The sequence below is a fragment of the Prunus mume genome, linkage group LG2 (assembly GCF_029339155.1).
Source record: "Prunus mume cultivar Tortuosa linkage group LG2, ASM2933915v1, whole genome shotgun sequence".
Lineage (NCBI taxonomy): Eukaryota > Viridiplantae > Streptophyta > Magnoliopsida > Rosales > Rosaceae > Prunus > Prunus mume.
In genome coordinates, this window is record NC_142699.1 from 41,738,693 (window position 1) to 41,756,903 (window position 18,211).

The window sequence follows — 18,211 nt, forward strand, 5'->3', positions numbered from 1 at the left end:
GGATTAGTAAACATGCCATTAAAGTAAGAGGAAAGCTAGCAACCTTATCTTTTGGACCTTCTCCCTTTTTCTCATGACATGCGTCACTTCCTATATACTTAAAATAATGACATTAATACATCAAACAAACCACCTTTTGTTTTCCAAGTTTACCTTTAGTAAATGTATTGTCCTTCAATTTATCATTTTTTTTTTACAATTCTCTTACCGTATGTAAAAAATTAAATTAAAAAATTTCTGTTTTTTAAAAAAGGAAATGTCTATTTTTTTTAGAGGTTTTTTGGGTTAAAAAAAAAACACAATAATGACCTAAAAAAAATCCACAAAAGATATATCCTTTTTTTTTATACAAACAAAAGGCGTCCTTCTAAGGAGAATTTAAAAGGAAGTTCATTGATTGCATTTTCAAACCATTAATTCGATAAGTCTAATTATTGATTTTTTTTTCTTTCTAAACCATTAATTAGGTAAGTCTTATTTGTTGGAGTCTTTCAAGAAAAAAAAAAAACTAATGTTTTTGCTTATTTAATTTTTTAACAAGGTGATAAGAAAGTTGTAATAAATTTAAGGAAACATTAAAATCAATACAAAAAATAAGGGTAAATTTGGAAACAAATGTTACCTTATTTGATGCATTAATTACATTATTTTTAGTGTAAGGAAAATGACATATGTCATGAGGAAAAGGGAGAAGGTCCAAAAGAGAAGGTTGGAAAGAAGATTGTTGGAGAAAAGGTTGCTAGCATTCCCCTTAAAGTAAATAGAAATAATATAAATGTGAGTTTTGAATTTGTGTTGTGGTGTTATGGTACTCTTTTTTCTTGATCGGATTTCCTCAATTGACGATTTTTATGACAAAGTTTTAACGAGGCCACGTTGCAGCACCTAGAGATTCCAGGATTTCTTGTTGTATTGATGTTGGTTCCAAATGAATGAAAGTTCTTTATTGGATAAAAAAAAAAATAGAAATACAGTAGAGACATAGAAATAGAGAGAGAATTTATGCCCTCTTTCCTCTTCCGTTTCCATATTCCACCACCTTGGATTTTGTACAATGCGAATTTGTATTGCATGTGAACACGTTTGTAGCTGTTAGAGAGACGTGTTATGCAAATTAATCACAATTCATTAAATTTTATTTCTGAAATCCTAAGAGTTCACACTTTAAAATATGATGAAATTTGTAATCTTCCTAATAATAGAATAAAAATCGTGCATTGATGATTGAGATTCTGTTGAGGTGAATAGTTTAGAAACTTTATGGGAAGGTTTTGATAAATGATTTCTTGTTTGATGACCTAAAGAGAGTGAGCAGATGACGGGAGGATGAATAATTGAATGCTATATGTCCACATGAGTAGGTCAAATCCCATATTTCAGTTTCACACTTGACAGAAGAAAGAAGAAAGATGAGAGAAGATAAATATGTATTTAACAGAAAGGACAGGGCAATGTCTTCATTTTCTTCTCCAATGCTCACATCCTCTAACCTCATGGTGACAAGAGCTTGACATCACCAATCATGATTGGTCCAAGGAGGCCATGTGGTCCCCACTCCCATATTTTCCCCCGCATCCAACTTCCTTCTTTTTCCTTGTGTATGTCAGACCCAGTCACCCAACCAACCCTGACCCCAAAAAAATCAAACAAATTAAAAACAATAAAAAAAATAAAAATAAAAAGCCTTTCTTTGGTTTTTTTTCCATTCCGCTGCTTTCTCTTCCACACTGCTGCTCATCAAAGGGAAGGCTCAAAGTCGTTATATATATCGTATCATGGAAGTTATAAAGACACGCATCCAACTTCTCAAGCTGTCCACCAAAACCCTTATAAAAGAAGCAGCAGCAGCAGCTTTATGAGAGATATTATTTCTATAGCTACAACAAGATACAGCAAGTTACTGTTTACCAAACCCAACAACCGCCACATCAAAACCATTGTTCCTTCCATTATCAGAAACATCATGTCTGAATCGGATCATCAATCCCCTGCTTTTACCTCCCCAAAAATGGTGGTCAAGAAGGTCCTCGCCAAGTCCCAATCTGAGGGCGATGGCGCTACTGTCAGGAGAGCCATTGGAAGGTTTGATTCATGGTTTTTTGCCCATTTCATCTTTTTTTTTTTCATATTTCCTCTGCTCTGTTTTGGGATTTCATTTCCTCGTTTCAATTTATGGGTTCTTGTGGTCTTAAGTTTTCGACTTCTGGGTTTTCCTTGCTTTGTGGATTAATTCTGTTTCTTGGGCATTTGATTTGCAGCCGTGATTTGAGGAACCTGGATCCATTTCTCATGCTAGATGACTTTTCAGGTATATTATGTACTTACATGTCTGTAAACTTTGTCATTAATTTTCATGTCTCGGTTACATTTTGGATGATGAGATTGATTTTGTGTTGACATTGTTGTTTTTTGTTTTAATCTTGCAGTATCCCCTCCTGCTGGATTTCCTGATCATCCTCACAGAGGTTTTGAGACTGTCACCTACATGCTACAGGTACTTTTTTTTTTTTGGGGTTACTTTTTCAGAAACATATTTGGATTCTGGATTTCTGATTTCATTAAAGAATTCAATTTATAATTTTACTGGGGTTTCAGGGAGGCATCACTCACCAAGACTTTGCAGGGCATAAGGGTACAATCTGGACTGGGGATGTGCAGGTAACTATTGATTTCATAATGCTAAGATCACTAAATTTATTCACCAATTTTCTTTTTTCTTCGTAAAACAAATTGTGTTTTCGTATACGTATCAATATCTTACTTGTTGGAAATAAACGAGCTTCGAAGTAGACTCAAATTCAAAATCAAAGAAGAATTATCACATAATATTGATGATTCTATCAGTAATCTTTATATCATTGGACATGTATTAAGCTGTCTTGGATGTGATTTTGTGGCAGTGGATGACAGCAGGCAGAGGTATAGTTCATTCTGAAATGCCTGCAGGAGAAGGACCCAACACAGGCTTGCAGCTCTGGATCAATCTATCCCGCAAAGACAAAATGTACGTACTTCCTCGTTCTTCTTTTCATCCACAGCACAAAATTTATGGTGTCTATAATAATTTTGTCTCTTTTTTTGGTGTTGTTGCTACCCCGTTTCTACTAATACTTTAAAGGATTAATCTTTAGAATAAAAATAAGGCAGCCATGGCTGAATTTTTTTTTTGGGAGGCACTGGTTTGCAGTCAGTCTCCTTTGGAGGCCAGTCGCAACTGGCCACTTCTTGGGAGACTAGCAAATGGCTGGCCCTGATGAGGCCAACAACAACGTCACAATAGCCTATTTTAAGAACTTAAACATATTGAACAATAAAAACTAATTAAGAGTTAAAATTAGGATTAACCAGTTCTTGATTTAGTGGTAATTTTCTTTCCAATGTTAAAAAAGATTCAAAGTCGGTTCTATTGTCAAACAAGTCCTCCCATTTTCTCTTTGGTGTTTAATAAAAATTTCTCCCGTACTGTCGAGATTTTCTAAGAAGAAGTTAAAATTAGGAATATTTTGAGAGGATAGGTAATTTTGTGTAATTTTGTTCTTTTCTCCCCATCAAAAGGTGTAGGTTTTGTGGAAATGTTGACGTTATATTCGGTGAATATGACTGGTATCTGTAATTTTGTGTGTAAACTGGATCTACCTGGATCCTTTTTGTAGGCTGACATAATATTCGTAGTATATTGCCAAACGAAATTTCCAAAACTGTTTTGTATTCACACTGGCCTCAGTTGACCATTTATGCATAAAATTATAATGCCCAATATGTGGCCAACTCACCACGCCTGCCTTTTTATTTTATTTTTTTTGGTACATCTGGTTTCTGTATCTTTAAATTTAAACAGTTGACCATGGAATGCTCATTACATGTGGTTTCGGTGGAACTCTATTAACAATTCAAATAATAATAAAAAAGAAACTAAAGTTTGTTTGTTTAACTTATAATGATTTACTAAAACCTTTTTCTTTTTCTTCTTCCATCTATTTCCTCATCTTCTGCCTCTACTCTAAGGCACTTACAATGTTACTGAGGGATTGAAAATGGTGTACATTACATTTTTATAGATTTGTGAGTAAAAAGTCCATTTACTTTCTGTGTGAATACAAGCGATAATCTAAACTACAAGGAGAGGGATTTCTTGCATACAATCTACTAAGGTGGCATAAGGGTTTGAATATAAGATCATTGATCTGCTAAATAAAACCATTTTAAAGAGCCAATTTTCAAAATTTTTTTATTTAACTAACTATTGATTTAGTAGTATTTTTCTCCACTTGATTTTAAAATGTTGTGAGTTTGAATCCCCACTTCTCCATATATATATATATATATGTTTATTTATTTCAAGGAGTTTGAATTGAATTGAATTTTCAATTGATTGAAAGTGGAATCGGTCATGGTGTTCTAAATTGAAAAAGAAGCTGTTACTTATGTATTTATTTATTTTTGCAGGATTGAGCCAAGATATCAAGAACTCCTAAGTAAGGACATAAGGAGGGCAGAGAAAGATGGAGTTGAAGTCAGAGTTATAGCAGGAGAAACAATGGGAGTTAGCTCCCCTGTTTTCACCCGAACCCCGGCATTGTTCTTCGATTTCACGTTAAAACCCAAAGCTCAACTTCATCAAAGCATACCAGAAACCTGGACTTCCTTTGTATACATAATTGAAGGAGAAGGTGTGTTTGGGTCAGCGCATGCATCAGCTCATCATGTGCTTGTTTTGGGTCCTGGAGATGGTCTAAGTGTCTGCAACAAGTCATCAGAGCCGTTGAGATTTGTGTTGGTGGGAGGGCAACCCATCAATGAACCAGTGGTTCAGCATGGGCCTTTTGTGATGAACTCACAGGATGAAATTAACCAAACTATTCAGGATTATCATTATGGCCAGAATGGATTTGAAATGGCCAAGTCTTGGAGGTCTCAATGAGTTTGAGGAACCCAAAAAAAAATATTTGAAAAAAAAAGGAGAAATGGATTAAAACCCCTCAAGTTCTAGAAGAAAATGTGAGGGCAAACAGAAGAAAAATAAGATAAAGCAACTATCTTTATCAGTGTCACTATCTCCATCCATATAAGCAATTGAGTGGGAAGTGAAAAGAAAGATTTCAAGAGACATTAGGGGCAAAAGCTTCTAGAAGATTCCAAGCTTATGCTGGTTACCCACTGAAGTCATGATGGTGGGTCAGCTTATCTTGGTTGATTTTTTATCTTTTTCTTTCAACAAGTTATGCTTTTTATTTTTATTGTATTTTGTCTTAAAAGTAATCTTTGTGGTAATTGATGGTTTGAATTTGATTAGATTTTGCTTACTTTGGCATTGTCTTGGTGATTTCTTTTCTATTGGGTTTTGATGGTGGTGGAAATAGTGGTAGGGTTGGCTTTTTCTTGTGAGTTGGGTTCTCAATCATATCTGACACCCCAAACTGATGTTCCACCTACAATGTGATTGCTAGAACCACTTCTCAGACACACTAAAGTGTTGAATTTTGTGACAAAGGTTGATTTGTGCTAGAACACGGATCTTTGGGGGCGGTGGTGCATCATTGAAAAATTTCAACTTTGTGGCAAAATGAGAAGTGAGGTTAGGCAAGCAAGCAACCAACTGCCATCTCATTACTCATTCCAAGATGTGAACAGGTAGATATTGATACCTCAACACAAAACTAGTGCCTTCAAGTTTTCTCTTAATTCACAAATTTACCATCAAATTTTCTCCTTCCTCGCAAATTTGGTGACCGTATCATTATTGTTCGTTACGCAGATAAATTGGTTAGCAACCAATCTTATAACCTTAGCAACCGCGTTAATTTTTCCTACATACCAGGAAAAGAAAAAGAATCCAAGCCAAAAACAGAAAAAAAAAAAAGGGAAAAAGAGAGGATATGCTGGCATACAATCATCAATCAAGGCCACATCAGAATGGTATGTGCACTTTAAGCTTCTTTACTAGAAAATCTCATACAACTGGATAGGCGAAATTCAAAGAATGTAGCTGCCAACTTAATCAGCTCACCAGACAACACCTCATAAAAGTAAGTGGCTGTGTAAAAACATGTTTCCATGAACAAGTAAAAGGTTTGACTCCTTTTTCTGCAGTTCACTAGAAAATCATAATACAACCTGCTGGCAAAAACACTTTATAAAACTTCTAGGATTCAAATCACAGAACGCATTTCACAAAAGAAAGTCTGTTAAAATCTTTTCTTTGATAAATGCGCATGTCCCGAATCAGAATAACATCATTTGATGTTTTCTTCACTGCACTATAAAATCACATACAACTTCTGTCTACTTGCTGAACTTAATATGCTTAACCCCAAACAAATACAATCACACAAAACAAAATGGGTGCCTGCCTTCTTTTTCTAGCAGTTACATTGGCTTTGTATCCAGAGTAAACCTCAAAAAACTTTGACTTGTTTGACATGAACTAAAGATAACGTTTTCTTTGTATAATATTGACTTATTTGGAAACCTTTAAGTACATATCCAGTACTAAACAAACAAACCAATTGTTGAACCAAATTGAATAACCAGCCCTGGAAATGCCCTGAAGTGCCCATTCCTACATGTTTTTCAGAGACATAAACCATATCACCCGGAACAGCAAGAAAAGTAGCCCTGACTTTTCTTTGATCCGTCTGCCCCATTATTAACGAGGCTTACCCTGTTGACAGATAATTCTGCTTTGTAAGTGTCTGAGTTCAAGACCTTCCGGCTGACATTGTCATATATTTCTTGAATAACAAGCTCAAATGCTTTATAACATTTGTTGAGTCCAGGGCAGATGTCTCCATGAAGAACAACCCCTCTGCTTCAGCAAGGCTTTTACCATCCTCAACACTGACATCCCTAATATTCTCTAAATCACATTTGTTCCCCACTAACATCATTGCCACAGTTGTATCCGAATGGGCTGCAGCATTGATTAATCAAGCTCAAATAATTAACACATCAAACCCCAAGAGCATAATAAAAGAATTAGTGAAAAAACAAGAAATGGAGATTATGGCAACCAAAAAGTAATCATCAATAAGCAAAGAGTTGAGCAATATGGATATTGAAACAATAACAAGGATACATTCTGTAAATACATGCAGTAAAACAAATTAAATGATATACATAATCAGTTATTACAATCCAAGCTATCTTTATTGAAGAAAAGGGACACGAAAGAGAGCTGAAAAGAAAACTCAGCTTAAAAAATCATTCAAACCATAAAATAATAGCAAGGTACAAATATATTACACAAGGTATGTATTTCTTGATAAGACAGTATTGCTTTCACTACAACAGAACTGTTGCTAGAAATTTGGGTCCTGGAGACCCATTGGCTTTATGTGCCATGCTGTGAGTAGAAGCCCTCACATATCTCTAAACACCTAAATTCCTGTTTAGGGCAGAACCAATGCTAGGTTTGTTGTATGAGTATGACAACAAGAAACTTTATAAGCTGACCAACTGGCACCACTTCGGGATGCTACCACATCATTTTTAATGAGACACCATATCTCATGCACATATTTCATGATTTGAATTCCTAATGAAGAAAGATCTCACATCATACCTAAAAATGGTTCATCACAACTTGATGCCGAGGCCAAGTTCAAAAGTATAATAAAAGAGGGTCTTTCTTGTTTCTTACTCTCTAGGTCAGATGATTAATGTATTAGGTAATGTCTTTAGAGTTCCTCAGTATACTAATATGGATCTTTCCAGATCCATGCACTAATGACCTTATAAAAGGGGATACTAAAAAAAACAGAGTTGTTGACAGAACTGGTGCATGAATCACAGCTTGGCTTGGAGCAATTCCAAGAAACCTTCGGTGTGATGCCAATTTTTTTTTTCTAATTTGTCTATTGGACATCAGAGATTCCTTCATATTTGATTTTAGAAGCCATAGGTTTGGTACAATTTTATCTACCAGTGGAACAAAAATCTCAAGATTGAAGATCAATCGAGATTTCCAAGCTATGCAAAGCATGCAATGCTGCATCTGTAGATCAGACAAGCCATACAGAATAATCCAAAAGAAAATAGAATCTTCAATACTCATTTATTCATATACAGTGATTGACACCATGTTGGTTTGTATGGTTAAGATTCAAGGTCGCATAACAACCGTTGTTGAATGACCAAATTTACAGTTCATGTTGTGAGATATTTAAGTTAACATGTGGCATTATACAGTTCATTCCTCCAGATGAGAGATGAGATAGTGGTGATTTTCAAATGTGTAAGGTCCTTGTTGGGCTAGTGTTAATATATTTGACTAAAAAAGAAAAGTTGAAGAAGGGAGAATGATATAGAGTTTGAACGCTGACGATTTTTTTAGGGAAATGGGTTTGAAAGAAGTTACCTTGGAGCATAAAACAAGAGTGAAGGTCACTAAATCAATAAATATATAAATAAAAACTGGAAAGGATTGGTTTTCTTTTTTTGGAGGAGAGGGGGGGTTGATGTGGGGATGGTAGGCATTGTATACAGGCATTATACTAAAGATTAAGAGGTGCAGTTTGAGGTGGATGGACTGGATTGGTACACTAAATAGAGAAGTAGTCTGCTTGAAAAATTTTTTGGGGAGCAGGAAATTAAGTGAATGGTACTAGTTTGTCATAGGGAGGAGTCCTGTATTGTTACTAGTTTGTCAAAAAATTTCAGAAGTGCTTAAGTTAGTTTAAATTAATACTTTTCAGTTTCACAAGGGGATGGTCCATGCAGGGTTTAAATGAAGAGAAAATAAATTCACCTAACAACTAACAAAAAACAACAACTTGGTGATCAATCCTAACTCAAAGAAACTAAGTGACCATGGCAAAAAGGAATTAATAATGTTAACAAAAGAAATGGCTTGATCATAACCATCATGAAGATGTAGCACCAAGAAAAAAAAAGACCTAAAGGAAAAGCTTATGCGAAGAAAGTGCACAGAATGGTTGTGTGAGCCTGCGAGTGGTTGGAGAGGAGTAGCTAACACAAGAAACCATGAATAGACTCAACTGATATTCATAAACGGTTCAGACCAAAAAATAAAAATAAAAAGGAAAAAGAAAGGGTTGAAAATAAAGGAGTGCCATTGTGGGCGCAAAAAACCTAATGTATTTCACTACTGAAAGTATCGTATGTTTGTTTGTCTGTTTTTAAAAAAACTAAGAACATAACAATTACAATAACAATGGACAAGCAGTTCACCAGCACAATACAATAGAAAGACTGTATTTGACTACTGGAAAATGAAAAGAAGTTGTTTTAATTAACTTTATTTGTAAAGTTTGAATTTTTCAGAAAAGAAATAGGGTAGAGATGGAACCCCTGCTAAACCATAAAAGGAGCTTTACAATAAGGTTGACTGAATTTTTGGAAATAAGGGGACACTGGAGATTAAATGACAAGTTCTTGCTAGCCTAATTCAGACATAGAACAAAATCAACTAACAGAGGCATAAACTTAATGTGGTACCTTTTTTTAATAAGAACTTCATGGGGTATCTAAATACCATACAAAACATTTGGTTAACTAGATGGTCTGATAGGAAAGCACATCCCTGAACCCTTCCTAAAAAATCCAATTAGGAGTTCTAAAAGAGCCATCCTTACACTTGCTGATGCTCTTTCACAAATAAATTCAGATGGTCAAAACTGTTACTTTCAGATGTACCACCGTAGTACTGATATCTCTGATGCTATAATCAGCCAATCGTCGTTTATCTATCAAACATCTCCTTACAAATGTAAAGGTTCCTATATATAATATATTATACCTCCTTACAAAAGCTCCCATGCCACACTACACACATTTTACCACGAAGTGTTAAATGTGGATGTGTCTTGTTCTTTATCAAATCCCTAAATCAGATACAATAAGACGGCCAAAACCATCCAATTATCTGGATTTTCTCAACTAGCCAAACGATGCACCTAAGGCCTAGATTCTACAGCCAAATGAACATAGAATTATTTATACCATTGGCTCCTGGAACCTATTTAAAAGAAAGCATACATATTCTAGTCAACATAAGCAGACCTTCTTTCAAGTTTAAGAGAATTTACACCACCACCCAAAAACAAAAACAAAAAAGAAATAAAGCTTTCTTCAAAATGAAGTCTTCAACCATAGAATTTATCATCATAAGCTTAGATCTAAAGTCATATCCACCCAAATCAAACCCAAAAAGCCGCCAAACCGACAAACAGAAAAAACAAACACAAACCCACAAACTCAACCACCACAAATTTCAAAATCCTCCATACTTTAGCATTTCATAGCTTAAGAATCATAGCACCAAAATCAAAAGCAAAAACAGCAAATGTCCCAAGTAAGCAAGCAACTTACTCTTGAGCTCATCGAGCCAGCGACCAACGCTCTCAAAAGTGGTCTTGCGAGTGATATCATAGACAATGAGAGCTCCAACAGCGCCACGGTAATAGGCAGAGGTGACAGCCCTAAAGCGCTCTTGGCCAGCAGTGTCCCAAATCTGAGCCTTGACCTCTTTGCCATCGATTTCCATGCTCTGTGTCTGAAACTCCACCCCAATCGTGGCCTTGGAGTGTGCATTGAACTCGTTGCGCGCATAGCGAGACAGCAAGTTCGATTTCCCGACCGCCGAGTCTCCAATTATCACGATCTTAAACAGGTACTCTTCCCCTGACCCCTCCTCGTCTGAAGACGACATGTCGTCTTTCTGGGTCTTCTCTTCTTTCTGCTCTTTTTCCTTTCGGGGTTTCTTCGTTGAAGTTGTTTAGCAGAGAATTGAGCTCGCAGTTCGAGAATGGAGAGAATGGGAGTGAGTTTTTTTTTGTTTTTTTTTGTTGCAGAGGGAGATACACAGCAGAGCAGAGAAGAGAAAGACCGGAAGACGAAGACGATGGTGCGAATTTTGGACAGCAAGGGAAAGAAGAAATGATGATGTATTGAGCTGGCAGAAGGACATACTGCGCATGTAGTGCCTTCATTACAGATTTTTTTGGGCATCTTTTTCTCTCTGTTTTTTTTTTTTTTAAAAATTTTAAATTTTGTAATTCATTTATTATTTTCTAATTTATTCTTAGTTGCGGTTACAAACGGATTTGGCATCTTCTATTAAATATTTTTTAAAGAAAAACAAAATTCTGTTTCCATGGAGTTTATGTTCTACATTTAATATTCTTTTTACAATGATGATGCGCATGTTAATTATAGTTTCTTCTACCTGAACCCATCGCTTTGCTATTGCTACCCAGCACATTAATGATTGGGTCAATTATTTTGTCAATTTCTGCTGGAGGAAAAACACAGTTGGTCTACAACGGAATTTGGGTGGACTCGTGTTTGACACCCTTACTTGAGCGATTTAGGTTTTTAATTTATAGGATGATATAATGGTTTTTAACTGTCAGTAACTTTGCTTCTTATGCAATGTCATTGGTAATTACAGACTTGTTTAAATTCTTTTACCATGAAGATGAAGCTAGATTTGGATTTCAACAGGCCAACCTTAACTAACCTGCCCAAAGCAGATGCTGGTATCTATTTTTTTTGTTAAAATTGAGCTAAAAACACACAAAAGCTATTTAAAGAGGAAAATGTTTTTGCTCACCACTTAAACCTAAGTGAGGTAGAACAAATGGTTGAATGAATTGAAGAAGAACTGGAGCGAAGAAGGGAAAAATGACGTAGCAGGAATTTACAGATTTGACATCCAAATTCTGATTGGGTAGCATAATACGTTCCAAAAGTGCATTTAAAAATTGTATTCAATTTACAGACTTTCCGTTTCTTTTCTGTTACGTTTTCAATAACTCCACAGGACAGTCCAATGGGTGACAACGTTGTATTCAATTTACAGACTTTTTTTTCTTTTCTCTTATGTTTTCAATAACTCCCCAGGGCAGTTCAATGAGTGAGAACATTGTATTTAATCAGCTGTCATGTTTGGTTGAAACCATCTCGACTTTAATCAAATAATTCAAAGAGAATTTTCTCTCTAATTTCTTGGTGGATTCCAGATTATTGTTTTTTAGGATTTTCGCTTGAAAATCTATTTACTTGTGCTGCGTCAAGTGGTATCAGAGTAGGTCTCTCTCGTTTCGGTATTATTGGCTTATCATGGGTGATCGTGAAACTACTGTCCCAATTACTCGGGCAGATTTGGACGCTCAAAAAGTACGAATCGACAATTTAGCCAATCAACTTAGGGAGATGCATGAGTTGTTGTTACAAGTTATTGGCGGCAACAATGGAAGAGAAGACATAAATAACAATAAAAGAGAAGACAGAGACAACAACCAAAGAGGCAATGCTGGAAAAAATAATAGGAGACAACGTGTTCCAAAGAGCGAGTCGGAGTTCAAAGAAGAACTTGAGGAACCACCACCGGTTAACAATCCACATCATCGTAATCACAACAATTTTGGTGATTATCGGATTAAAGCCGAAATCCCTAATTTTTGGGGAAACCTAAAAATTGAAGATTTCTTGGATTGGTGGGTAGAAGTGGAGAGGTTCTTTGAAACTATGGAGGTTCCAGAGAACAAAATGGTGAAGATGGTTGCTTTCCGTTTGAAAGTTACAATGGCTGTATGGTGGGATCAGTTGTAGAATTCACGACAGAGGCAAGGAAAAGCAACGAGTTCGTACGTGGTGAAAGATGAAGTAGCTTATGATGGATCGGTTCCTACCTACTGATTATGAACAAATTTTGTACCGCATGTACATCAGTTATGCGCAAGGCAATCGCTCGGTTTCTGAATATACAAGAGTTTATGCATCTAGCGAAGCGTAATCATTTGACCGAGACCGAAAATCAAAAGGTTGCAAGGTATATTAATGACCTGAAAATTTCCATTCAAGAAAAAATTGGTTTGCAAAATATGTGGACTTTGCAGGAGGCTATTAATATGACATTAAAGGCTGAGCTGTGAGAAAAGCCAAACTAAGGGGGGTGTATTCAATTGAGATTTTAAAAGATTATTTTGGGATAAATAAGTCTTGTGGTATTCAATTAAGACTTTTAAATAATCTAAAAAGTCTTGTGGTATTCCATTAAGACTATTAAGACTTTTTAAAGAGGGTTACCAAATCTGGCGGTATTCAAACAAGACTTTAAACAAGTAACAAAAAGTTTTGTGGTATTCAAAAACTTGCTAATTTTGATTCTAGGATTTTAATTAAATATTAATTTTATGCGGAATATGTGAGATTTTTCAGTGAGAGGTATAAATACCAAACCCTATCTCAAATCCCACCTTAACCCATCAGATTTTCACGTGATACTTTTTTTATTAATTCCTTCCTCACCTTGACCTCCGCCCAAGCAGTTGTGCACTACCAAACCATCAATACCTAGAGCTACTTGCTGTTGGGTGTAGGCAACGACCTTCCTTCCATCCCCATCTCCCTTTCTGTTGCATAATAAAATCTTGTGAATTCTCCATCACCTTCAACCCCCCAATTCACAAATAAAAATCTCAACTTTGTTCTCTGATTTTTTTGTGGTGGGGCAGTTGGGGGGTGGGCTGACGAGATAGAAGACATGGAGGGGCACATAGAGAGTTTTTCTGTGTTTTTTTTTCCTCTGATTCTATATAATTGACCAATAAGAAGTGGGTTTGTTGCCAATGTGTATATTGGAAGATCTTTGGTAAGTTTTATGGTTGATGCAGTGAGTTACAGACTGCCTATAGGGCGTTTGATGAAATGCCTGTGAGAAATGTGGTGTCATGGACATCCATTATTTCAGGGTTTGCACAAGAGTGGCAGGTTGATGTGTGTGTGCAGCTTTTTAGTGAGATAAGGCATTCTTCAAAACCAAATGATTTTACGTATGCAAGTGTTCTGAGTGCTTGCACAGGCAGTGTAGCTCTTAGGCATGGCAAAAGTGCTCTCTGCCAGCAAGTGATATGTCATCTCAATAAACAAGTCATTACTGACAGTCACAAACTAAGCCATAAAAGTTGAAGTCAACTAAGAAATCTTTTAGAGCACTGTAAAGTTATTGGTTAGTTGTTTCATAATCAAGAATGGCCTTCATAAATTTAAGTAAAGTGGACCCTGAAAAGTCACCAGAGCCAAAACCTACTTAATGAAAGAACTACAACTAAGTAATGTATCTTGGAAGGCAAAGATAATGTATCTTGGGGATGTCAAAGATGCGCTTTACATGTTCAAAAATTTGGATGGCAAAGATAATGTAACTTGGAACTCCATGATTGCAAGGTATATATGCCCAGCACAGCCTTACGTCGCAGCCTTTCATCCTGTAAGGTTCATGTAAGTGTAAGGTTCATGGAAGCGTGTGGATTGGCATAGAGGCTGCAGATAGCTTGGCAAACCTGTGCAATTGGAGCCAGAGTGTGGTTGTGCAATTGGCAAACCTGTATGCTAAGCGTGGGATGCTGGTACGGGGCAGCAAGAGTTTGGAAGTTGATGAAATAATATTATTTCTTACTTATTTTTGTATTGAGAAAGACATACAAACAATGAAATAATAGCTTTTAATTTTTACAGGTCTATTTCTTCTAAAAAAATCTTATGTCGAACCTAGAAAAAATCCATGTGGTCCTTTCAAATCTTATAAATCCTATTATAGAAATCTTTAAAATCCTTAAGTAAAAAATCTTTATTATATAAATCCATAAATAAAATCCTATAAGTCATTATGTTCTTCTTAAATCTACTAGACTTTTTTATTTATAAATAGTCTTTTAAAATCTCAATTGAATACACCCCCCTAATTACCACAGGAATACAACGGAACATTCAGAAGGTGTTGCTTCTTTTCCTAGTGATAAAGGAAAAACGCAGCAGCAAAACTTCAGAGGATCGTCAAAACCGTCGAACTTCCAAAGTAAAAGCGGTAATGAAGGCAGCAATCGGACTTCCAGTAGAGTGTAGACCTGGAACCAGCCCCAGAAGGAGAGCCCGTATGCTTAGCCCATGATGGATATTTGTTACCGATGCCAAAAAACCAGGGCATCGTTCCAACGTTTGTCTCGAGCGGAGGCAAGCTAATTTTATAAAAGATGTTGGTGATGATGAAGAAAATGATGACGTTGTAGATGATGATTATGTAGGGGCTGAGTTTGCAATTGAGGAGGGAATGGAAAGGCTTACTTTGGTTTTATAGCGAGTTCTTTTGGCACCAAAAGAGGAAGGGCAGAGACAACATTTTCCGTTCTCTTTGTTCAATCAAAAATAAAATATGTGATGTGATCGTAGACAATGAGAGTTGCGAGAATTTTGTGTCAAAAAAATTGGTGGAGTGTTTGAAACTACCAACAGAGCCACATGTCAGCCCTTATTCACTAGGTTGGGTTAAAAAGGGACCTCCAGTTCGTGTTGCTAAGACTTGCAGTGGGCCACTCTCCATTGGTAAGCATTACAGAGATGATGTTGGATGTGATGTTATTGAAATGGATGCATGCCATATCTTGTTGGGGCGACCTTGGCAATTTGATGTGGATGCAACCTTCAAGGGTCGAGATAATGTGATCTTGTTTTCCTGGAACAACCACAAGATTGCGATGGCTACTATAGTGCCCTCAAAAAAATCAGTTGAGCCTGAAACTAAGAGTTCTAGTTTTCTAACTCTAATAAGCAGCGAGCAAGAGTTAAATGAGGCAATAAAAGAAGTAGATTATTTTTGTCCCATGGTGTTGAAGGGGGCTGTTAAAGGCCAGCAAAGAAGAAATTGTAATTCCTCCTGAAATGCAACAGATTTTGTCAAAATTTCAGGAACTATTTTCTGACAAGTTGCCGCTATTGAGAGATATACAACACCACATTGATTTGGTACCACAACATGAAGTTTGACACAAAAAGTTAGAAATCTAGACATAAATATGCATAAATAAATTTTAGAAAATACCATGTTATATACATAAATAAATTTTAGAGCCCAAGTTACATCCATTCCTTAAAACAAGAAACGCAAAAGTCAACAACAAAAAATTAGAAATCTAGACTTTTTATGCTATATTAATATATTTTTTTTCGAAAGAATATCAACAAGGTTGTGTAATTGGAACGTGAAAAGTGGTTTAGGTTCAAACACTAGAAAAGCTAAACATTTGGATATTTTTTTAAAAGGTTGGATTGGTTCTGTTTGAATTGGATTTCAAACTCCGAATCTGCTAACCAAACTGATCCAATCGATTTTTCATTTTTTGGATCCAATCCAATCCACCAATATTATCGAAACTAATAAAATTGGATTGGATTGGATTAGTTAGTTTTGACGGATTGGTTTGGAGCCCTAACCGTTTCATGTTTGGACCTTAGTGGACACCTATTAGAATAAAAGAAAAATTGCAAGAATTGAAAATGCCAAAAATTCGCATACCAAGTAAAAATTAGGAATCTAGCATAATTAATAAAATCACCAGAAGTAAGTAATTATCCCATAAGGAAATTAGAAGTACATAATAACATAATAAGGAACTAGTATCATTTAGAAGTTTGTAAAGAATCCATAGGAAGCATTCCAAGACATTTAGGCATACTAAAAGAAAAAGATAGACTTAGAAAGAGAAGCACAAGAAATTCATATCTCTTTGATATTTTAGAAATAAATATGATTGAGCATAATTTTGATAATATAGTTGATAAACTCATAGATGACATAGATAATTTAAATGAAGAACAATATAAAGAAAAGTATAAGACTTATGATTTAGGATTACATAGATTATCATATGAAGAAATGAAAGACTTAATTTTAAATATAGGATTAGAACACATTTTAGGAGAAAAAGAATATCAAAATATGTTAATTGAAGTAGAATGCATGTGGGCAGAAGACCAATATAGTTCAACTGGACCATCTGTAGTTAATGCAATAGAACAAACCTGCAAAACCTTAGGCAAACTAATGAATCATATAGAGAAAATAATGAGGAAACTGGTAAGGCACTACTACAAAAAAGGAAAACCACGACGGGAATTCACCGTCGTGTATTCTGTTTTCAAATGGTCGTGGAATCCACCGACATCTTTTCCATAACAAAACCACGACGGTGAATAACCGTCGTTGTTAAAACAAAAACGTCATCAAAAAATAAAAACCGACGTCTTTGTGCTGCAAAAAGACATAAAAAAAATCGAGGATGAGAATAGACGACCAACTCCAACAAAAAAAACGTCGTTAAAAAGGAAACAGATGACAAATATAAATACGACGTCTTTACAATCATAATAGACGACGTTATTGACACCTACTACGTCACAACATTTCCCACAACCGTCGTAAAATAAATTTTCCACTTCGATGTTTTTATGAATTATGACGTGGAAATAGATGTCAGGGTCATTACTTACGACGCATATATTTACAGAGACGACGTTGAATTTGATAAATAACGTCGATTCCAAATAAATGAGAGCCGTATTACAGAATTTATACGTCATATTTTGAAAATAAACGACATGAAAAAAGATGGTGTCATTAATTACGACACAGTAATTTATAATGACGACGTTGTAGTCTATATACAACGTCGGTACCATGAAAAAGACCGTCGTGTTTAATAATTTATACGTCTTCATTAAAAAAATTAACGTCGTCTAATTCATAAATCTTAACGTCGACGAATTTAATGGACTTCAAATACCGTCGTGAATTCATCCTTTTCCACTTCGTTTATTAAAGAACTTACGACGTGGTAAATTCATGACGACGTCGTCTTTTGTAACGTTCAGGTTAAAATTCTCATCTTTTAGACGTCGGTATTATGGGATTGGAGTCGTGTTATTTTGAATTACATGGCGGTTCTTTATGCTTGTCCGACGTGTTATCCTGGATTACTGTTTCACAATAGCGTCGTGGTTCTTCATTGTTACTTTGCTTTAAGACGTCGGTAAATATATTGCGGTCGTTGAATGCTCCAAAACGTCGTTATTTATTAGAACAGACGTTTGTTTTTCACATTTTTATCAAAACCGTCGTGTTTTGTAATCTGGAACCAGTAATTTTTGTTCTGATTGTTTTGTGGCCAAAACCTGTATAATGAAAGTGAAGAAATCACATTACAATATATTACAAAATTAATGTCATACACTGCCAATTAAAAGCATCATTCAACCCATATATCTTCACACCCATCTCGAATATTTTGACTCCCTAACTCAACCACCACTTCATCAAATGTGTCAACATTTGGCATCCCCTAGTAAATGGCTCACACTCAATTCTCACATCACCTAAGACATCATCACCAATAACATCATTATATTCTCTATT

The 18,211-nt window shown here is 35.6% G+C and overlaps 2 protein-coding genes across 3 annotated transcripts; one reads left to right on the forward strand and one right to left on the reverse strand.

Annotated features, from left to right (window-relative positions):
• The first annotated feature begins 1,712 nt into the window (after positions 1–1,712).
• Positions 1,713–6,393, forward strand: LOC103322515 (pirin-like protein). Of its 2 annotated transcripts, XR_016123565.1 has the most exons (7): positions 1,713–2,082; positions 2,259–2,308; positions 2,427–2,494; positions 2,596–2,658; positions 2,901–3,004; positions 4,447–5,631; positions 5,756–6,393. XR_016123565.1 is itself a non-coding variant. In XM_008224442.2 (6 exons), exons 1-6 carry the CDS (start codon positions 1,856–1,858, stop codon positions 4,919–4,921), a joined length of 987 nt encoding a protein of 328 aa, XP_008222664.2. In that variant the 5' UTR covers positions 1,713–1,855; the 3' UTR covers positions 4,922–6,393. The 2 variants fall into 2 exon arrangements, 1 of the variants encoding a protein (XP_008222664.2); XM_008224442.2 differs by having other exon boundaries at positions 4,447–6,393.
• On the reverse strand, positions 6,167–10,933 carry LOC103322514 (ras-related protein RABA5e). The gene is given in 3 exon segments (XM_008224441.2): positions 6,167–6,758; positions 6,761–6,910; positions 10,330–10,933. Coding segments are annotated over 3 exon segments (660 nt in total). The 5' UTR covers positions 10,670–10,933; the 3' UTR covers positions 6,167–6,588.
• Between the last annotated feature and the right edge of the window lie 7,278 nt (positions 10,934–18,211).